This window comes from Dipodomys merriami, unplaced genomic scaffold, assembly GCF_024711535.1.
Source record: "Dipodomys merriami isolate MVZ:Mamm:240054 unplaced genomic scaffold, mDipMer1.0.p SCAF_106, whole genome shotgun sequence".
NCBI lineage: Eukaryota > Metazoa > Chordata > Mammalia > Rodentia > Heteromyidae > Dipodomys > Dipodomys merriami.
In genome coordinates, this window is record NW_027202338.1 from 1,595,878 (window position 1) to 1,618,056 (window position 22,179).

At 55.6% G+C, this 22,179-nt stretch overlaps 1 protein-coding gene across 2 annotated transcripts; it reads right to left on the minus strand.

Annotated features, from left to right (window-relative positions):
• Nucleotides 1–245: 245 nt before the first annotated feature.
• On the minus strand, nucleotides 246–22,056 carry LOC138813036 (latent-transforming growth factor beta-binding protein 4). Of its 2 annotated transcripts, none has more exons than XM_070001317.1 (30): nucleotides 21,799–22,056; nucleotides 18,526–18,717; nucleotides 18,148–18,395; nucleotides 17,968–18,070; nucleotides 17,115–17,183; nucleotides 16,909–17,031; nucleotides 16,528–16,692; nucleotides 15,766–15,915; nucleotides 15,517–15,666; nucleotides 14,926–15,057; nucleotides 14,705–14,830; nucleotides 13,847–13,972; nucleotides 13,263–13,505; nucleotides 12,587–12,712; nucleotides 12,367–12,486; nucleotides 11,199–11,327; nucleotides 10,788–10,913; nucleotides 10,328–10,450; nucleotides 9,875–10,006; nucleotides 8,229–8,360; nucleotides 8,018–8,143; nucleotides 6,637–6,783; nucleotides 5,245–5,514; nucleotides 4,672–4,743; nucleotides 4,271–4,399; nucleotides 3,949–4,095; nucleotides 3,077–3,229; nucleotides 2,059–2,439; nucleotides 1,526–1,678; nucleotides 246–777 (listed from the first exon to the last, which is right to left on the minus strand). In XM_070001317.1, exons 1-30 carry the CDS (start codon nucleotides 22,037–22,039, stop codon nucleotides 623–625), a joined length of 4,689 nt encoding a protein of 1,562 aa, XP_069857418.1. In that variant the 5' UTR covers nucleotides 22,040–22,056; the 3' UTR covers nucleotides 246–622. The 2 variants fall into 2 exon arrangements, with proteins under 2 accessions (XP_069857418.1, XP_069857417.1); XM_070001316.1 differs by having other exon boundaries at nucleotides 15,517–15,690.
• Nucleotides 22,057–22,179: the final 123 nt, after the last annotated feature.

A 22,179-nucleotide genomic window follows, 5' to 3' on the forward strand; every position in this document is an offset into this window, starting at 1 on the left:
CAGGAGGAGAAATAAAGGCAAGCAGGGCTGAGAATGTGGCTTAGTGATAGAGCGTTTGCCTAGCATGCATGAAGCCTTGGGTTCAATTCCTTAGTACCACATAAGCAGAAAAAGAAGTGTCGCTGTGGCTCAAGTAGTAGAGCCCGAGCCTTGAGCAAAAGCCTCAAGGACAGTGCCCAGGCCCTGAGCTCAAGCCCCAGGACTGGCCAAGAAAATAAAAATAAAGGCAAGCAGGAACAAAAAGATACAAAATAGGTGGTTTTAATTGAAGATTTCATAAAAGGGGATCAAAGGATGGCCAGGTCCAGGGAGTTGTGGGAGGGGCCGGACAGCAGGGGGGCCTACTCCTGTCAGGACATTATCAGTGCACCCTGAATTCTAGCCCACAACAGGTGCAGGCTCAGGCCGGGGGCAGGGCAAGCACACTGAGCAGGCAGTGGCGTGCGCGCTAACCCAGGGGCTGCGCAGGCGCACTGGGTGGGTGGTCGAGGGAGCTCAGGCTACGGGGCACGCGCAGGCAGGCGTACTAGGCAGGCCTTGGCGGGCGCGGGCGCGCTCAGGCCCCGGGCTGCGCAGGCGCGCGGGGCGGGGGGCGGGGCGGAGTGGGCGGGGTCGCGCGCGCTCAGGCTCTGGGCCGCGCAGGCGCGCAGTGGTGTGGCTGGTGCGTGGGTGCGAATCCGGGACGGCAGACGCAGCGGAAGGAGCCGTCGGTGTTGACGCAGCGCGCGTTGACGCAGAGCGGGGAGGCGGCCTCCATCTCGTCACACTCGTTGATGTCTGCGGAGGGGGCCGAAGGACAATGACCACTCGGGCCTGCCTGGCCGGCCCCTCCCCACCCAGGAGCCCAGGCCGGCCGCCCCAGCTCTGGGTCCCGTCCTAGGGGTGCGGTAGGCCCCAATAACTAAGGTTTTGGGGTTCCCTGTCTATGGCAGTTCTGGGGCTTCAAACTCAAAGTCTGGATGCTGTGTCTCTTTACTCAAGGTGGGCGCTTCTACCACTGGATCATCTGCACTTCCTGCTTTTTGCCGGTGAATTGCAGACAAGAGTCTCATGGACTTTTCCCTGCCCAGGCTGGCTTCAAACCACAAAGATCCTGCCCTTTGAGTAGCTAGGATTATAGCCTGAACCGCCAGCGCCCAGCTTCCCCCCCAGCTGCTGTTTTTGTTTTTTCCTGTAAACCACTTGGCTTGACCCCTGTCTAACCTAGGCAGATGTTATTAATATTCCTGTTTTACAGATAGGAAAGACTGATGTTTTCCAAAGAGGTCATGCAGTTGTCCAAGATAGCACTGGCAGTCCTCAGAAGTCAGGTGGACAGGGTGGTTGTCCAGGCCTTGGAGTCCAGCCCTACCTCTGTCACACCCGGACACCCCCCCCCCCCTTCTTCATCCAAGTGCCAACCTCCAGCAAGGACGGCTCTCTCCAGGCTGGTCTCATCCCCTTTTCCCAGAGTCCCTGACTCCTCCTACCTCTGGCCCCAGCTTCCTTCCTTTCTGGCTGGGCCTTGCCCTTCCCTGCTCCTTACCAAGGCAAGCCATGCGGGTTATGTCCAGGCGGTAGCCATCAAAGCAGTCACAAGTGAAGCCCTCTGGCACCCGCACACAGCGGCCATGGGCACAGCCGTCCAGAATCCCGCAGTCCTCCGCCTCCAGCCCTTCGTAACGCTCAGACAGAGCGCCTGGAGGGAACAAGGACAGAGGATTTCTGGCCTTATTTCTGCATTTAGTTATTCATTTATTTAGTGCTGCTCCTGGGGCTTGAAATCCAAGTCCCTTAGGTTTTGTGCTCAGGGCTGGTACTCTATCACGTGAGCAACAGCTCCACTTCCAACTTTTTGGTGGTTAATTGGGAGTTAAGAGTCTCATGGACTTTGCTGCCCAGGCTGGCTTCCAACTGCAGAACTCAGAGCTCAGCCTTCTGAGCAGCTAGGTTGATAAGACAGGCATGAGGCAAAAGCATCCGACTTTCTGATTGTTTTCCCGAGTCCAGTCCTGTCCCTCCTGGCCTCCTTACTCTCTGCTCTCTGTCTCACCTGGCTTGAGCCAGGGCATCACTCACCGGTGTAGCCTCCAGCTTCCGAAGACTCCTCAGGCTCTGGGAAGGAGCCACGAGTGTCCCGGGACCGATAGGACCAGCCGGCGCCTCGCCCAGGTGGCTCAGGCGCCTCAGAATCGCTGTAAGGGCCGCCATCATCCTCAAAGTCCGGCATGTCGAAAGGGGGAGCTCCATAAGGGGCCTCACGACGTGCAAAGGGCCCAGGCGGAGGTGGGTAGGGATCATAGGGCAGCACAGGGGGTGGGTACAACTCCGGCCCATAGGGGAGGCCCTGGTAAGGTGGGCCTATGTCTGGGCCATACTCATAGGGAAGTCCAAAGCCACCTGGCCGCGGGGGACCATATGCAGGGGGGCGCAGCACATTGCACAGGGCCTCAAAGTCATCTGTGAAGAGCAAGCCATCACAGTTGGCACTTGGGTGCCTCTATCTGCAGGGTAATCCCCCCCCCCCCCCCCCCCGCTCCCCATGCACCCACCCCTGTTGGGAAGAGAGGATAGGGCCTGGAGAATCATGGTGCTAAGCTCCTAAGATCTGAGGACTCAAGACTAGGGTTTTGGGGAACTGGGTTTCTCCAAGGCTGAGGATTAGGGGGGCATCTCAGATCTCCAGGGGCTATATGTTAGGATCTGGGGCCCTGGTCTGTGGACCAGGATGTGGGGATCTGGACCACTGGCATTTGAGGTCTAAGAGCTCAAGAGTTGATGGTACAAGAGATGGGACTCGGGGAGTTTATGGTGCTGGAGCTAAGGGATCTGCTGAGACAGCCCTGGGATTTCTGTTGTTGTAATAAGTCTTCAGAATGTGACTTTGGGCTGAAGGTAAGGCTCTGTGGCAGAACACTTGCCTAGTGAGGACAATGACCTGAGTTTAAACCCCAGTACTGCCAAAAAATAAAAATGAAATTAAAATGTGTCTTTGGGACCAAGATTTGGAAACAGGCTATGACATAGATTAAGATGCTACATTTGGGGGGACCTGGGGTTGTGATACTGGTAGCCTAAAGGACTAGATGGGCGGTACCTGAGTCCTGGGCAGGGCAGAGAGCACAGTCCATGCCCCAGGCTTCGCCATACAGACAGCAACACTCTGTGTAGGTGGCCTGCCGGTCTAGCCGAGGCCGACTGCACACAAGGTCAGGCCCCACTTCCTGCCAGCACACTCCCAGATTGTCATCTGTGGGCAGGGAAAACAAGCATCAGAAGGAGGGACTGGTACTCAGATCCTCTCCAAGGCTGAGTTCCCTTCCTGAGTGCTGGGATTATAGGCATTGACCACCATGCCTGACATCCTATGGGAAATGTTTGAGTGAAGTCTCAGAAATGTGAAGATGTTAAGGAACAGGAAATGAGAGAAGAACATTTGGGCTGAAGGATAAAAACAGTGTGTCAGAAGCTTACAGAAAAGTGGAGAGGAGCAACTAGACAGAGCCAAAACTAGAGAAAGGAAGAAAAAAAAACCTAAAGAGAGAGATACAAACACATCCAGAGTCAAAGACTGTGTAAAAGGAAAGCTGAGGCCTTGGGTAGAGCACATGCCTGTAATCCCAACACAGTGGGATCAAGAATTTGATCAGGAATCAGAAGGCTGGAGGATCAGGAATTTGATGCTAGTCTCAACTAGATGAGGGGAAGAATCTACCTCAAAACAAGGGGGCCAAAGAGGGGGACATGCAATGTGTGTGTGTGTGTGTGTGTTTGTGTGTGTGTGTGTGTGTACACAAGAAATGTGAAAGATTGCCTCTAAAATCTCTAATGGGCGTGGCCTCCTGGGGGCGTGGCCACAGGGGAGGCCTGGTCGCCTTGAGGGCACGGCCCAGAGATGGGCTTAAGGCCCAGCCAAGGAGGGTGGTGGGCGGGTCAGTGGGTGTGGCATAACCGCGGGGGCGGGGCTACCGAGGCTCTGGCTCTCATTGGACACGCAGCGGCGCCGGGAGCCGTCCAGGACTAGCGGGGGCTCGCAGGTGCAGTGGTAAGAGCCCACCGTGTTGACACAGCGGCCGCCCTCGCAAGCTGGTTCCTCGTCTGCGCACTCGTCATTGTCTAGGGAAGCAATGGAGGAAGGGGATTGATTGTTAAGTGGCAGCCCTCCTCTCCTTCCCATTTCTCTCCCCTCGTCCCTTGACAGTATGATGGACGGAGTCAAGACTCCAAGAAGGCCTTCCCGCTGTGACTGGACACAGCACAGGGGTGGGGTGGGGAGCTGTAGGACCCTCACCAACACACTCCAGCCGCTGTGCGTGGTAGTAGTAACCGTTGCTACAGTAACACGAGTAGCCTGGAGCGGTGTTCACACACACCCCACTCTTGCACACCTGGTCCCGGAAGAGCTGGCATTCGTCCACATCTGCAGGAAGGGTGGAGAGACATGGAGCCCAGCCAGGGCAGGGGGGAGGCGGGCTGGATGAAGGGAGGGTGTGACCGCTGGAATGAAGGGGGAGGATGCAGAGTCTCAGGAGACATAGGGGCAAAAAAAAAATAAATTCATTAAAATTAAAAATGAAGACAGATCAAGAAATCCAGAGAGAGAAAGAAAATAGGAAGAGACAGAGACAGAGAGACACGGCCAAGGGTGGGTCAGGGTATGGAGGGTGGGTGGGGGCTAAAGTCTGGCCTCACCTCGCCAAAGGCTCAGGTCTCCACTGGACGCCAGGTAGCCACGACCGCGGGGACACAGTGACTGGTACTCAGCTACACAAAGAGACAAGGCTAATAGACCCCTGCGCTTGCTGCGTGCGTGTGTGCGTGTTGGTCCTGGGGCTTGAACTAAGGACCTTGTGCTCTTGTTTGGCTTTTTCCCCATTACAGTTCGAGCTACACCATGACTTCTGGCTTTTTCCCTCCCAGTTCCGGGGCTTGAACTCAGGGCCTGGGCACTGTCCCTGAACTTCTTTTTGTTCAAGGCTAGTGCACTACCACTTCCAGCTTTTTCTGTGTATGTGGTACTGCGGAATCAAATCTGGGGCTTCATGCCTGCTAGGCAAGCACTCTACCACTAAGCCACATTCCCAGCCTCTCACAGACTTTTCTGCCTGGGCTGGCTTTGAACTTTGATCCTCAGGTCTCAGCCTCTTGAGTAGCTAGGATTACAGGCGTGAGCACCAGAGTCTGGCTTTTCTGCTTGCTACCTGTGACCTCTTCCTCAGTTCCCATGGTCCTCTAATTCTATCCAAACCCTCACCCTGTGCCCACCTGTCTCAGTGCCTGGGCACTGCTGGATGCGACATCCGCTGCCCCAGCCTTCGCCCACGGTACAGCAGCACTCCTGCCACGTCACGTTCCGTGCCAGGATGTTGTCACATGCATCCGGGGCTGCCGTGTCAAAGTAGCACTCCCGTCGCTCACTGCCCACAGGCCCCTGTCTAGGTGGGCTGGGCCGGCGGGGTGCGGATGGAGGGGGTGGCCTGGCTGGCAGACTGGGACTGGCAGGTGGTGCCTGGGGCTGTGAGCCTGGAAAGGTGCCTAGAGAGGAAAAAATAGGGGGGAGGGAGTTAGGTCAGTGTGGGTCGAACACTTAACCCTCCATGTCACAGAGGGGGAAGCCGAGGCCCCGAGCATGGCACCAGTCATCAGTGGCACAAGAACACTTCATACTTCTTAATCTGTCATGATCTTTCTCATTTATGCCTTGTGCACACGTGTGTGTGTGTGTGTGTGTGTGTGTGTGTGTTAGTACTGAGGCTTGAATTCCAGGCCTTACTTTTTTTATTTTTTGGGGGTCAATCATGGGCTTGAACTCTGGGCCTGGGCACTGTCCTGGCGCTCTTCAGCTCAAGGCTAACATGCTATCACTTGAGCCACAGCACCACTTCTGGTTTTCTGGTGGTTTATTGAAGATAAGAGTCTCACGGACTTTCCTGCCCAGGCTGGCTTTGAACTGCGATCCTCTCAGATCTCAGCCTCCTGAGTAGCTAGGATGACAGGCGTGAGCCACCACTGCCCAGTGGCCTCACACTCTTATTTAGTTATTTCTCTCAAGGCTGGCAATCTATCACTTAATCCATACTTCTACTCTGGCTTTTTTGCTAATGAAATTAAGATCAGAGTCACTTAGATTTGTCTGGGTGAGTTGACTGTGAACCTTGATTCTCAGACCTCTACCTCCCCGACTAGCTAAGATGACTGTCCCCCATCTCTTTTGTTGTTATTTGAGACATGATCTCACTTTGGAGCTCAGTCTGGTCTGGTACTTTCCATCTCCCTGCCTCAGTTTCTCTGGTGTTGGGATTACAAGTGTGACCCACCAAGCTTAGCTTTCTGTTAGACTTTGAGGCCTTAAGGACAGAGATTTGGAACATTACTGAGACCTCAGTGGCTACAATAAAGTCTCAACACATTAAACACTCTGTGAACACCTCCTGAATGCAGTAATTTGGCAGCATCTAGGCCAGGATGTAGATCTCCTGAGAGAGTCCTAATATCCATGGCAACCCACTGGGTCAGGACTCTTGTTGTTGTTGTTGTTGCTGTTGAAAACAATAGCACTAACTGGTGGCAGCTGTCCATATCAGGGCTGGTCAGGCCACAGTGCTTTCCTACAGGGTCAGCAGCCACCAGCTAAACAAATAAACAAACCATTCTCACCAGCAGAGGTCCGTGGGGGGACACAGCGTCCAGTCATGGGGTCAAACTCCTCAGGACTGCTAGGGCAGACACACAGGAAGGAGCCTTCGACGTTCTCACACAAGGCAGTTCCACACACACCCTGCAGTGTTGCACACTCGTTCACATCTGTAAGCAGGAGATAGGAACACACATCTGTAATTCCCTGAACTCTGAAAATCTGTGCTTTCTACTGTAATGAAAAAAAAAATTTTGTCTGGTACTAGAAATTGATGGAACACTCAGGACTTCATATTTGCTAGGCAGGCACTTCACAGTTGGGCCAGGCCCCCAGCATGCTTAACCAGCAAGTGGAAGTATGGGTCAAGTGGTAGAGCACTAGCCTTGAGCAAAAAATAAAAAAGGTCAGGGACAGCAACTATATCTGAGTTCAAGCCCCAGAACCAACACACACACACACACACACACACACACACACACACCAGAAAAATAGTGGCTCAATAGTAGTATCTGGGGGCTAGGAAGGTGGCTCAGTGGTAGAGCGCTAGCCTTGAGCTGAAGAGCTGAGGGACAGCGCCCAGGCCGAGTTCAGGCCCCACGACCAGACCCAAAAAAAAAAAAAAAAAAAAAAAAGCAGAAAAAGCCAGAAGTGGCACTGTGGCTCAAGTGATAGAGTGCTAGCCTTGAGCTGAAGAACTGAGGGACAGTGCCCAGGCCCAGAGTTCAGGCCCTATGGATGACAAAAAAAAAAAAAAGTATCTGCCTAGCAAAATACCAAAGGCTCAAAGTTCAAATCCCAGTACTGCCAAAAAGAATCATGCACTTTATATATGAATTGGACTTCAAATAAAAATACCCACAAAACATACTGAATTTTAGTTAATGATATGCATAAATACTGAAGAATTCGAGGGATTTATGTACCAGGGCCCACAGTCTAATGATAGAATCTGCCCCCAAAATTATACAGATTCATGGACAGACAGGAAAGAAAGCAGGTTAGAATCAGCCAGGTGCTGGTGACTCATATCTTTAATCCTAGCTATTCAGGAGGCTGAGATCTAAGGATCATAGTTCAAAGCCAGCCTGGGCAGGGAAAGTCTGGGAGAGTCTAATCTCCAATTAAGCACTAAAAAGTCCTAAGTGGAGGTGTGACTCAAGTAGTAGAGTGCCAACCTTGAGTAAAAAGGCTCAGGGACAGCATCCAGGCCCTGAGTTCAAGAACCAAGACCAACACACACACACACACACACACACACACACACACACACACATGAACTGAGTTCAAGAACCAAGACCAACACACACACACACACACACACACACACACACACACACACACGAACTGACAAGCTAGTTCTTCCCTACCCTCCGGCCCCAGCCACCCCCAGGAGCCCCGTACCCACGCATTGACGTCCGTCCCTTGCCCCCTCGTATCCCTGGTCGCAGAGGCACTGAAAAGAACCAGGTAGGTTCTGGCACACTGCATGAGCACCGCAGAAGGACCGGTTCCGGCATTCGTCCACATCTGCAACCATCAAAGACATCAGGACACCTCTGGAACTTCCACCTCAACCCCCCCACATCTCACTCACTGCATGACGAACACCCACCCTGGCAGCCGCCGCCCGGGGTGGGCTGATAGCCAGGGTCACAGGCTGGTACGCAGCGGTAGGAGCCAGGGGTGTTCTCGCAACGCTGAGCTCCACAAATAGCAGAGCCATATTCCTGGCATTCATCCACATCTTCAAGAGAAAAAGAAAGAGGGAAGTGAGCTCAAGGGCTGGATGGATGGGCTCTGAATGCCACCTCCACGTCCCACAATTGAGAAGTTGTCGTGAATCTGATATTCAAGGAATCTGAGCTTCCAGAGATGAGTTAGTGCCCAGAACACTGTCATTTCTCAAATGGCGCAATCAGAATCGACCTCAGGGCCTTTGTATTTGCTCTTCTCTGTCAGGTATACCCGCCATTCAGCAATCTGCCTTGCTTCCTCTCTCATGTCAATCTGCCTTGCTTCAAGCTCCATGACCAACCAAAAAATAAAAGATAAAAATAAAGACATAAAACAGTGCCTTACATATAGTAAGGACCCCATAATATTCATTATGAATCCTGAACTAATTTACATATTGCCTATCTCCTACATATTAGATCCATGAGAACAGAGATTTTCTTTCTTTCTTTCTTTCTTTCTTTCTTTCTTTCTTTCTTTCTTTCTTTCTTTCTTTCTTTCTTTCTTCCTTCCTTTCTTTCTTTTTTCTTGTCAGTTGTGGGACCTGAACTCTGGTCCTGGGCACTGTCCCTCAGCTCTTCATCTCAAGGCTAGCACTCTACCACTTGAGCCACAGCGCCACTTCTGACTTTTTCTGCTTATGTGGTGCTGAGGAATCAAACCCATGGCCTCATGCATGCAAGGCAAGCACTCTTACCACTGAGCCACCTTCCCAGCCCAGAACAGAGATTTTCATCTGACTCTTTAATTTTTTTTTTTTTTTTTGGGGGGGGGGGTCCGGTCATGGGGCCTGAACTCTGGGCCTGGGCGCTGTCCCTCAGCTCTTCAGCTCAAGGCTAGCACTCTGCCACTTGAGCCACAGTGCCACTTCCGGCTTTTTTCTTATGTGGTGCTGAGGAATCGAACCCAGGGCCTCGAGCATGCAAGGCAAGTGCTCTAACCACTGAGCCACCTTCCCAGCCCTGACTCTTTTCTTGTTTGTGGTCTGAGTGTCTGGCACATACTATACTAGGTGCTTAATAAGTTCTTTTGGAATTAATGCATGAGATCTAGTGACACTAATTGAGGTTTAGCAAGCAGAGAGCCCAAGGCAACTCACAAGCATTTTTTGTTTGTTGGTTGTAGGGATTGAACTCTGAGCCTGGGTGCTGGCCCTTCAGCTTAAGGCAAGCGCTCTACCACTTGAGCCACAGCACCACTTCCAGTTTTCTGGTAGTTAATTGGAGATAAGAGTCTCACAAACTTTCCTGCCCAGCCTGGCTTTGAACTGTAATCCTCAGATCTCAGTCTCCTGAGTAGGAGTACAGCCCACAAGCCCTACAGCCTCCTGCCTTGGTTAGCTCTGTGCTAGGTGATTCTTGGCTTGTCCAGGTGACTGGGAAGTGTCCTCCCTAAGCCTGTGCCTCCATAATAGAATGCAAGGACATGGAAGAAGGGGAACGGTAAGAGTTAGGGGAAGGGTGCCTTCCTCCCAGACCCTTTTCATCACCCAGGAAGCAGATTGGAGTGGTGGGTCTGTCTCACCATCACAGGTGCCCTCCGGGCCAGTGTGATAGCCAGGATCACAGTCCCGGACACAGCGGTAAGAGCCAGGGGAATTCTCACAGCGCTGGGACCCGCAGAGGGCTGGGCCCTGTTCACGACATTCGTCAATGTCTGAGGAGGGAGGCATGAAGGTCAGATGGGGTAAGGAGGGGGGAGGTCAGGCGAGTTGGAGGGGACAGACAAATTAGAGGGGAAGTAGAGAAGAGATGGGGTCACCTGGCCTGCCCACTAGACCTAAGCCCCGCCCATAACCACATAGCCCCGCCCCATGATGACATGGCCCCCCATATACCTGTAGCTCCACCCACAAGTCCCAACTAAGTGCCAAAGTCTTTCCCACAAAGGTGGCAGGGGGAGCTGGGAGGGGATGTCGAAGCTGGGAGGGGAGGGAGGAAGAGTTTTGGGGCGCGATCAGATCAGGGGTCCCCTCACCCAGGCAAGAGGCCAGGTCTGGGCCTGTACGGTGTCCCGGAGGGCAGATGCACTCGAAGGAGCCATCGGTGTTGGTACAGACACCGCTCTGGCAAAGGTCCTCTTCGCTGCACTCGTCCACATCTGCAGAGTGTCCCAAACCAGAGTTCACCTCTTTCCTCCATTAACATCCCAAGCCACACACCCCTCCCCTGCCCTTTTCCCAGCCACTCCTGGGCCCGTACAGCCTTACCTCACCTGGCGAGGCCCCGACCCTTTCTGAAAATCCCGCCCCCAAAGGTTTAGGGAAGATCCTTTCCAACCACTACCCAGACTCCTCCTCCTCCCCCAGTCGGCGTTCCCCTGCTTCACCCTGACACTCCCGGAAGTCCCACCTCCCTTATTGCAAGGAGACACCCCTCCCCTCCCCAATTATGTAGAGACCCTATTCGACCCTCTTCCACTGTTTCAAGGTACCCACCAAGGCAAGATGCTCCGCGAGGTCCGGGCCGGTAACCAGGGGCACAAGTGCAGGCAAAGGAGCCGTCGGTATTGAGGCACTCGCCGTGGGGGAAGCAGAAGTCACCTTCCAGACACTCATTTATGTCTAGGGTACGCCAGAGGGAGAGAGGCACGCCCACTAGACACAAGCCCCGCCCACAGCGGGCTAGGGTACGCCAGAGAGCGGCACGCCCACTAGACACAAGCCCCGCCCACACTGATGTAAGCCCGCCTCCACCATCTATGGCCACGCCCACAACAGTTGTGTCTCCGCCCTGAAGTCCCACCTAAGTGCCCATCCCTCTCACAGCTTCTCACACTTCTCCAACTGGCTTCCTCATTCAGGAGCCCTGGCCCTAACTCAGGCCCGGGGGGTCGCTCCCCTGCTCACCAGCACAGGGTCCAGGTCGACCCGATGGCGCCCGGTAACCCGGTGCACAACTGCAGCGGAAAGAGCCTTCGGTGTTGGTGCAATGGCCGTGGAGACCGCAGGGGGCTCCTGAACTACACTCATCCACATCTATGGGGGTCAAATGACACAATCAAGTTTCATGTTCACAGGTCAGGGAGTCAGGAGTCACCTTTCGATTCATGGACCAGGGCTGGGAAGGTGGCTCAGTGGTAGAGCGCTTGCCTTGCATGCACGAGGCCCTGGGTTCAATTCCTCAGCACCACATAAGCAAAAAAAGAAAAAAGCTGGAAGTGGCGCTATGGCTCAAGTGGTTAGAGTGCTAACCTTGAACTGAAGAGCTGAGGGACATCGCCCAGGCCCAGAGTTCAGGCCCCATGACCGGACCCCCAAAAAATAGATTCATGGACCAGGAGGGCACCAGTGAGCTTAGGCCTATAATCTTAACTACTCAGAAGGCTGCAATCTGAGGATCCTGGTTCAAACCCAGCCCCAGCAGGAAAGTCTGTGAAGACTTTTATCTCTAATTAACCAGCAAAAAGCAAGAATTGTGTGACTCAAGTGCTAGAGTACCAGCCTTGAGTGGAAAAAGTGCTGAAGCCCTGAGTATAAGCCCCAATACTGGCACAAAGATTGAGGTAGGTAGATTGATAGGTGGATAGATTCAAAATAAATAGATAATTCAAGATAGATAAAATAGCGCAGGTGGCTCAGGCCTGTAATCCTAGCTATTCAGGAGGCTGAGATCTGAGGATCAAAGTTCAAAGCCAACCCAGGCAAGAAAGTCAGGGAGACTCATCTCCAATTAACCACCAGGAAACCAGAAGTGGCTCTGTGGCTCAAGTAGTAGAGTGCTAGCCTTGAGCTGAAGAGCTGAGTTCAAGCCAGGCCGAGTTCAAGCCCCACCACTGACCAAAAAAGAAAGATAAGAGAGACTTAAGACAGGTTCAAGATAGATAAGATTCAAGATAGATTGGCTGATAGATTGATCCCAGGATGGGTTCAGGGATTGTGGTCTGGTCAGGTAAAGAGTCACAGCTGGGAGTTGTTGTCCAGGTAAGAGGACTAAGGTCCAGGTTAGGTTAGGAGTCAGGTCAAGCTTGTGGGCAGTCTGGGGGTCATGGTCTTGGGTCAGGGGTCATGGTCTTACCAGTGCATCTGCCACGATGCAGATGATGGCCAGCAGGGCAGGCCCTGCACTGGAAGGAGCCAGGTGAGTTTACACACTCCTGCCCAGGACAGGCCAGGTGGTTCTCACACTCATCCACATCTGAGGAGCAGGGGAGAGGGTGCAGGGGAGAGGGTGCCTTGAAGAAGCAACCTGACAAGCCCTCCCCCATCCACACTCCTCCCTCCCTCCCCGGCCTCACCCTTGCACTCCGAGCCAGCAGCGTTGGGTTGGAAGCCTGTGGGGCAGACGCACTGGAAACTGCCTTCTGTGTTCTCACACCGCCCATAGGCACAGGGCGAAGGGCTCCGGGCACATTCATCCACATCTGGGTCAGAGGGGAACCAGTCAAGCTGTGAAAGGGATCTAGATACCTCCCCACTGTCAGCTCCATCTACTTTTCCAGCCTTGAGTCAGCCTCCCAGGAGGCTGTGTGTGTGTGTGTGTGTGTGTGTGTGTGGTGTGGTGTGTGTGGTGTGTGTGTACTGGAGCCTGAACTCAAGGTCTTTTTCACTCATTTCACTTAAGCTACATCTCCTGTTTTGGCTTTTTACTGGTTAGTTGAGATGTCAGCCTCAGGGACTTTCCTGTCTGGGCTGGCTTTGAATCGGGTTCTTCAGATCTCAACATCTTGAGTAGCTAGGATGAGCCATTGGTGCCTGATGAAACCATTCTTTGCCCATGTCATAGGCTCTCGGCCTACCCTACCTCGTCCAGATCCCTTTCCCTGCCTCTTTGTTAGTGACACACTCCCCACCTTCTCAGTATCCCATCCCTCTGCCCCTGGCCTTGGTCTCTGAGCCCAATTAGGCTGCTCTGTCCCACAGTAATACGGCTCTCACAGCAAGCAGTGGTGCTGCAGGACCCAGCACCCTCACCTTGGCAAGGAGCCCCTGGTCCTCGGGAGCGGAAGCCAGCAGGGCAGGCACAGTGGAAGGAGCCAGCGGTGTTGTCACAGCGGCCTGGCCCGCAGGGTGGGGGCTCCTGCGCACACTCATCCACATCCTCTTCACATGTTGAACCCCGGAAGCCAGCCGGGCAAACACAGCGGAAAGAGCCAGGCAGGTTCTCACAGACCCCACGGCCACAGAGGCCCGGGCTCTGGGTGCATTCATCCACATCTGTGGGGTGGAGAGGTGGGGGCAAGAGGACGTAGGATCACTTGCTCCTTTATTCCCTGAGGCTCCACCTGGCTTCCCTGACCATCAACTTGACCTTCCACAACTCCATCATACCCCCTCCCTGCCTGTCCCTGTTGTTCTAATTCTCCATCCTCGCATTCAGCCTTTCTTGCATCCCATTAATTGGCCTCTGCTGCCTCGGGTCACTCTATAAAGGCCTTAGATCTGGTTCCAGGACCTGGGGTTTCCACCAAGCCAACTTCACTTTTCTCCATGATCCACTCACCAACCCTCATCCCTGCTGGAGGCTCCCCTTTGCCCACTTCCCTTCAGCCCCTCACCCTGGCAGCTGGCTCCATGAGGTGCAGCCTGGTACCCGGCGGGACACACACACAGGAAGCTGCCGGGTGTGTTCTCGCAGCGCCCGCGGTCGCAGGGCGGCGGCACGCGGCGGCACTCGTCCACATCTATAGGCAGAACAGAACTGGGGTGGCTGGGGAGCGGGCAGCGAGTCCCGGGAGAGACTGGAGGGGGCGTGGCCACCGTGGGCGTGGCCAGCGTGCTGATATCAGAGTGGGGGCGGAGTCTGCGAGCGTGGTCCTGGTCCTGGGGTGGATTCAATGGGCGGAACCCAAGTGGGGGCGGAGCCTGGGGGCGGAGCCCGAAAGTGGGAAGGCCTAAAGGAAGGGATTGAGCCAGGAGGCCAGACAAGGGCGGCTGTCCTGGCTAGGACCAGAGGAAGACCGTGAGAGGGGGCAATGTGAGAAGGAGATGGAAGGAACCTCTGAGCACAAGAAAGGGAAAGCAGGAGCAGGGATAGAGAAAGAAGGGCAGTTTGAGATGGGGAATCTGGTGCGAGAGGGATGCAATCAGGGCAATCGGGAAGGTTTGTAGGACAGAGGCGGGGCCTGGGGACGGAGCTAGTCAGAGATGGGGAAGAGGAGGGGACAACAGAAGAGCCGAGCCAGGGCCTGGTTTGGAAGAAAGCTAGGCAACAGTAGAGGCCAACCGCCAGGAAAAGAAGGGCCAGATTGGGAAGAGGGGGCAGGGCAGGAGCCAAAAAGAGGTCTGGAGCTGATCTAAAGGAGGGGGCTGGGCCCTATGGGGAAAGAAAGGAAGGTCACTGCGACTCTGGAGTGAGAGCAGAGCCCAGAGCCAGGCAATGGTGGGACCTGGAGCCAGGCTGATAAGTGTCTCACCCAGGCACTCCGTAGCCCTCGGGCTGGCTCGGAAACCCGGGCCGCACACACAGCGGAAGCTTCCTGGTGTGTTCTCGCAGCGCCCCGGAGCACAAGGAGAGGGTACACGGCGACATTCATCTAAGTCTGAGTGAATGGAAGGGGAGGGTCACCAGGTGATGGGCAGGGTCCCACCCTATCCCCAGCACCCACGCCCCGCCCACCTCCTCAGTCCAGCTCACCGACACAGCGGGTACCCTGGGGGCTCAACCGGAAACCCGAGTCGCAGGCACAAGTGTGACCACCAGGTCGGGATATACATCGGCCTGGGCCACACACCTGAGGGTTGCGCTGACACACACCAGAAGAAGGACCTGGGGAAACAGAAAGAGGTCTAGTCAGTGAAGTTCCTCCAATTCTGATCTCAATTCCCTCAAATTCTCCACCTAAAACACCTTTAGGGACCACTTCTCCCCAAGTCCAATCTTAGAGGAGAATCTTATTCTTCTTTATCTTGAAATACTTGCATTTGAGCTGTCAGAATCTGCCCACCATGGCTCTCTAGCTGGTGAATACTTCAGAGGTATCTCATTGAAACCTCATGACCGTCCTCATTTTACAGCACAAGAAACTGAGTCTCAGAGGACTTAAAGGTCTCTCTCCACTAATAGAGAACTTAGACCAATTCTGGTGCCAGCACCCTATCTAATTACCATGCAACCCTCCACACATTCTTATCTCTTCCTACCATACCCTTATCTGTATTTGATCTCCTCCGGCATCTTCTTCCCTCCAGAATCCCTGCCACCAACACACTCCATTCTCTACATCACCTGGCTCAGGAATTTCAGGGCCAGTCCAGGCAGGGATGCTGGGAAGAGGAAACTCAGGGCCAGGTCTCGACTCAGGTCTGGACTCAGGGCGGGGCTCAGGTCTAGGCTCAGGTCGAGGCTGAGGCCAAGGCTGAGGCTGAGGGCGAGGTTCTGGGCGATGAGTAGGCAGAAAGCCTGGTAAGGAAAAGGTATTAGGGAGTGGGGACTGAGTTTGAAATAATGTCCCCCCACTTCCTAGAACCAGCTCACCTGTAGGTGGCCGAGAGGTGGCCGCTGGGGCACGTGGCTGACTGAGAGATACTCGAGGTGGTTCCTGAGCCAGGGGTCTGGTGTTGTATCGGAGGTCAGAGGCTGAGTAGTGGTAGCCAGGGCCAGCAGGGCAGATCTCACGAAAACCCTCTGGAAACAAGACAGGGAGAGGAAGAGGAAAGAAGCGGAGGAGAAGAGTGGACAGGAGGGCCTTGGCTAGGGGACAGGGCTTGGTTTGAGAGAGTATGCCAGGAGTTTTGCTTGGATGCAGGGACGGGGTGGTGTCCTGCAAGTCTTCGAGAGTGAAGATGAAACTACAAACAGTTTTTACCCATTTGGGATGATGGCAGGGACTGGGGGTAAGAATAGAATCTAATTTGATAGCTATAAGGGTGAGTTGGGGGAACAGAACCCTATCTGTGGTAGAACTTCTTAGGGAGTGCTCTAAGGGGGGGGTGATGACGCCTAAACTGAAGGCTGTGTCTCCAGAATTGGGGCTCTGACTAAAGCTCTGAGACAGAATTCCATATCTCAGGAGCAGGGGGTTGAGGGGAGGAGAATGTACTGGAGACAGACTAACTTTAACGTGGAGTGGTGCCGGGGTGGGTGTGGCTAAGGATGAAGGTGAAACCTCTAGCCAATCAAGAGGGCACTGGGGGCGTGGCCAAAGCTAGGACCATTGGAGGGGGGGCAGGGGGCTTGAGTGCTCTAAACCTCCTAGGAAGAAGCCTGTGTGGATCCTGGCAACCTGGAGGCACTTACCTGAGCCGAAAGGTGGGCAGAGCTGGCAGCCTCGACCCCAGGCTTTGCCCACACGGCTACAGCAGCAGATCTGTTTGGTGATGTTACGCAGAATGGGCAGCGAGCAGCCGCCATCCCGAAGTACACGGAAGCAGGGCCCCTTGGCCTCTGAGATCACGTGTTGGGCTGGGGGAAGGCGAGAGCATTGTCTGAGGGGGGGGCAGGGGGGGAGTGGGGGGTAGGACTGCGAGATTGGGGAGGTAGAGGGATCACCCCAGGAAAAGTTTGGTGGGGGCAGAATTGGGGGGAACGTTTTAAGACAATGAAGGGCCCAGGATTGGTTTGGGATGTGGTCTGAGGTCAGAGCCGACTGGGGATCCAGCCCCTCTGCTGGCAGCTCACAGATGCAGCTGCTGCGGGATGAATCCAACAGGAAGCCGTCGGGACACACGCACGTGTACCCGCCGCGCGTGTTGGCACATTCCCCGTGCTGGCAGCGCCCTCCGGTCGCACACTCGTCCACATCTGCGTGAGTTGGGTAAAACTTCACCGTGGAAAGGGCCACGTGATTACTAGCCCTCCGACTCGAGAAACAAGCCACGCCTCACCTACACAGGATCCATTAACCCTCTCAAAGCCAGTGGGGCAAGGTCCATCGGCTCCACCCACTCTGTTTCCTGCGGAGAGAAGAGAGGGGTGGCAGAGAGGAAATTAGTGGGTGCAGAACAAAGATGCCAGGCCTGGTGAGACTCTTATCTCCAGTTAACCACTCAAAAAACAGAAGTAGCACTATGGCTTAAATGGTAAAGTGCCCAGGCCTTTAGTTCAAGCCCCACAAAAGAAAATTGGCTGGGCGCTGGTGGCTCATGCCTGTAATCCTAGCTACTCAGGAGGCTGAGATCTGAGGATCGCGGTTCAAAGCCAGCCCCAGCAGGAGAGACCGTGAGACTCCTATCTCCAATAAACCACCAGAAAACCGGAAGTGGCGCTGTAGCTCAAGTGGTAGAGTGCTGGCCTTGAGCTGAAGAGCTGAGGGACGGACAGCGCCCAGGCCCAGAGTTCAAGCCCCATGACCGACCAAAAAAAAAAAAAAGAAAAGAAAATTGTAGATGTAGCATAAAAATGATAAAATTCTAGTCCTAGCTAGAATTAGTGAAGGTTTGCCCTTGGGAGGGCAGTAGGAAAAGTTACTAGGGGGCTGGGAAGGTGGCTCAGTGGTAGAGTGCTTGCCTTGCACGCATGGGGCCCTGGGCTTGATTTCTCAGCACCACATAAGCAGAAAAAGTCAGAAGTGGCGCTGTGGCTCAAGTGGTAAGAGCACTAGCCTTGAGCTGAAGAGCTGAGGGACAGCGCCCAGGCCCAGGGTTCAGGCTCCACGATAGACCAAAAAAAAAAGTTACTGGGGCTCCCAGTACCTGGGGGCGGGGGGGGGGGCGGGGGGGAACAACCCTTGAGGCTTACCCAGGTGCTCCGAGCATGGCTGACAGTCGTGAACGCCCCAGGCCACGCCTTCCCCTCGACAACACACTTCCTGAGTTCGGAGCCCGGGCAGCGGTGATACACACTGTGGGGGATGCATTGGATGAGCGCTTCCCCACCTGACGGCACTCCCCGGGCCCCTCCCCACGGGCCTCTTCTCACTTCGCCTCGCCGCAGCTCCCGAAAGCAGTAACCGAAGCCCGAGGCGTCCGAGTAGCCATCCTCGCGGGGAGCGCTCTGGGCCAACACCGTGTAGGGCGCAGCCGCCTCCGCCCGGGCCGCCGCCTCCGCCCTCGCCACGGCGTCGGGATCCGCCTCCTCCCAAGGGCCCGACACTCGCTCCACCTGGTGGACGACCACCGACGCCTCCTGCGGGTGCTCCACGTGCACGCTCACCATGGATGCCACGCCTGGCAGAGAGGGCAAAGGGATGTCTATAAAGGGGTGTCTCCTGGGGGTGGGGGAGCCGGGAGGAGAGGTACAGGAGAATGTCACCAAGTTGGAGGTCAGACAACAGGGACAAGGGACTGCGCCCCTCACCGTGCTCGTCGTCGCGGTGGTTGGCCAGGGGCATGGTGTACACGGAGCGGGTGATGCCGGGCATGGCGGGGGCGGGGGGCCGGGCTCCTGAAGCATGCAACTGGCAGAACTTGCCGGCGAAGTCCGGAGGACAGAGACAACGGTCAGGCTTCACGCACACCCCGCCGTTGTGACAGATCAAGGGACACAGAACTGTGGGTGGGGAGGAATCGAGGACATGCGAGACCAGCGCCCACACAGGGCAGGTTCCCCTCATGCCCACGCACCCCATGCTAAGTCAGCCTCCAGCGTGGCAAGTAGGCCGCCAAGCTACGGGGGGAGGGGGGGTTAGGCGGAGGACATCTTCTGGTTGTTTGCTTGGACCGGATACAGTGGTTCAGCCTTTCTTTTTTGGTGTGTGCTGGTCCTGAGGATTGAACTCGGGGCCTGGACGTTTGCTCAAGGCTAGCACTCTACCACTTGAACACAGCACCACTTCCAGCCTTTTTCTGTGTATGTGATACTGAGGAATGGATTCCAGGGCTTCATGCAAGCTAGGTAATCACTCCTCACTAAGCCACATTCCCAGTTCCCTATAACTGACACCTGCTTTCGCCTATATTACAGCAATATCCACTTTCTGCAAGAACAAGGTGTCCCGGCCCCGCCCACCTCCTCGACCACGCCCACCAACCATGAATCTCCGCCCACTGCCCCAGCGCTGCCATTGATCATGGGCCCCGCCCACTGGCCAAGCACCCCTTTCTCATCACCTGTTGCTGCGGGTCTCCCAGCCTCACCCAATCGTCTAACCTATTACCTTCAGTCCCGTCTACCCTTCGTCCTCACCCCTATTTGCCCTCCTTCCTTTATACCCAGTCTTCCCCCCCCCCCAGTAGAACCTGGGCGGGATAAGCAGCAGGAACGCGACTCCTCTCCCCTTAGCACGCCCTCGCCGGGCCCCAGGCCACCTCTGGGCGGGGCACTGCCAGCTGTGCGGCGGGGTAAACAAAAGAGAGGGGGTGCGTGCGGCGGGGGCAGGGCGGTGTCCCCACATTCCCCACCCTTGGGGAGCCCCGGGACCACAGAGCCAAAGGGAGATTGGACGTGTCTATGGAAGGCACCCCTCCCTCTCCTTCCTCCCCTGAAAACAGCTGGAGACAGCTGTGCCGAGGGGAAGGAGGGTCGGCAGACCGCCAGGGCGGTCCAGAGAGGGGAGTTGGGATTCTGAGCCACCACTGTAGGGGGGGGGGGGAAAGCACAGGAAAAGGCCACCTCAATTTAGAAGGGTCAGGGGACAGGAGTCCTGGGAGGACATCAGCTAGGTTCCCGGTACTCTGGTGTTCAAAGACAGCTTAAAGTTTCTAGAACAGAGAAGGCTAACTCAGGAAACGGAGGATCCCTTTTAAGTCCTTTAGGGGAGAGTTATGTAGAAATCAGGGCAATCAGAGCAAGCATGGATGAAGTGGTAGTTTCCAGCACCTAAGAACCTTCACTGGCTGGGACCCTAAAATACTGTGGAAACCCCTTCAACCAAGAGATTAGGTACCACCCTGCCCTAGGTCTTTTGAATTGACTTAGGGGAGGGGAGAGATGAATCTGGAGTTTGGGGGATAATCCACCCATCAGGACCAACTCTGAAGTTCTCTGAAGACAGAGGAGATTCAGTTCCTGGGAAGGGAATCAGCTGGATTTGGAGAGGCAGGAATTAGGGATCTCTGATGGGATTGGGGTATTCCCTTGGAAATCTAAGGAAATGTGACCCCTTTGTGGGCTCCCCAACCAGGGAGAGGAGTTATCATTGCACAGCGCTTAAAGTCTCGGGTTTCTCCTGGAAATGGAAAAAGTGGTCAAGGGACAATACTAGCATTCTCCAGAGAGGGCCACAGTTTGGGGGAATTACTTTAAAAGACTGGGAGGGAACTTGGCAGGAGGAGTTCGTCTCCAGAGTCTGTTAGCAGGGGTGTGGAGGGAACTCTAAATCTAGAAGCAGAAACTCAGGGGTCCCTGGTTAGAAGCATATCTGGATTCCAAATACTGTAAGGGGGGGGGGCTTTGAGTGGCAGGGCCTATAAGAAGCTTCACTAATCTCATTTCTCTAAGAATCGAGATTCCAAAATGAGAAGGGTCTCGGATGGAAATCCTGGGAAGCCAGCCAGACCCAGAGGCACTTCCTAGCTGCAGAAAGTCCTTCTCTGCCTTATCTTGGGCCTGGTTTGAGACTACCAGCCTCGATTCCCTTGAAAGGTGCCCAGGCTGGAGCGTTCAGCTAGATGAGATGAGGACATAGGGGTCCTGTTGAGGTCAGCCTTCCTTCCACATGCCCCTCCTTGTGCCTCCAGGGGCTTGGCACCCGCCTGGGCACGGCGCCTGGCACGGGCACGTAGGGGCTGGGCCGGGAGGGAGTGAAGGAAGGAAGGAGGGAGGAAGGGGAGGAGAGAGGGAGTGGCAGCGGGCGGGGGCTCAGGCGGGAGATGAGCTCACGCCGGGGCCCGGGTTAGGCTGGCTAGAGGCCAGGCTGGGCGAGTTCTCGGCGCCAGGGGCCCCCACTCCCCACTCCAAAGGACCTGAGGGATGAGAGGCAGGGAGGATTCGACCCTCCCTGTAGTCTGCCCACCTCCACAATCTGGAACAACAGGTGTCCGCCGTTCTTTTCCATCTCACCTGAGCCCCCACTCCTAAGGCTCAACCCCCCCCCCCACGACCGGTGCATACTCTTCTCCAGTCTCCTCCGCCCCCCAGGGGGCGCCCCTTCCCCAGGCCTCCTTTCTGGATTTCTGAAGCATGTGGGACCCCCCCCTGTAAAATGCCCTTCTCCCCCCCCAAAGGCACAGAAAGTGGGAGCCTCCACCCCACACCCCCCCTCCGCCGCTGCTCCCACACAGCCCTAAAAAAAAGGAAAAAAGTGTTCCCTTGGTTCCCCGGGGACCCATTACATAGAGACTCCAAGTTAATTCCCTTCCCAAAAGTTCTGACGCTCCCACTTTTGACTCAGAGGCAAAAGCCGGCCCCAGCCCCCTCACGTGGGACAACACTGGTCCCCGGGACCTCAAACTGCTTGCAAAATCCAGACCCTGACGACCCACCACCCCGATCTAGGAGTGTGAGCCCCTCATCTTTCCTTCACTACCCTAAGCATTAACTCTCTCCACCCCTCAGCACTGATGCACATAAAATCTGGGCTCCTTCTCCCAGCAGGATTTTTGTCTCTCCCCCCCATCTCCTGGGGTCCTCCTCCCTCAGGGCACCCCCGATTCCTTCGCAGCATCACAGCCCCCCCTTCCCCGCACTCACAGGCGCGGAAGCCGGGTCCCCCCGGGGCCGCCCCGCCGGGCGCGCCGCTGTCCACGCTGGTGGCGTTGCGGGGCGCGCAGGTCGGGGTGCAGCGGGAGCCGCTGGGCCCATGGATGCAGCGCAGGCCGCACACGGCCGGGGTGAAGCGCACGCGGAGCCGCTCTCGGGGCCGGCCCTGCCCGGGTTGGGGCCCGAGCAGCACCAGGAATGACACCCAGAGCAGCCGCGCGCCGCCCGCCATGGCTGCAGCTCCGCCGCCCCAGCCCGCCCGAGGGGCCCGGCCGCGCCCGCCCGCCTGCCCGCCCGCCCGCGGGGGAGGGCGGCCGCGCCCCCGCCCAGGCCCCCCCTCCCCACCACTCCCTCCCCGGCGGCCGCGCAGGG

Coding starts and splice junctions, on each gene's coding strand:
- LOC138813036 (XM_070001316.1), bottom strand. CDS start 22,039: ATGGCGGGCGGCGCGCGGCTGCTCTGGGTGTCATTCCTGGTGCTGCTC. Junction 8,361..9,874: donor CCCGGAGGGCACCTGTGATG/GTGAGACAGACC, acceptor TTTCTCTTGAAG/ATGTGGATGAATGCCAGGAA. Junction 1,679..2,058: donor GGAAGCTGGAGGCTACACCG/GTGAGTGATGCC, acceptor TGTTCCCTCCAG/GCGCTCTGTCTGAGCGTTAC.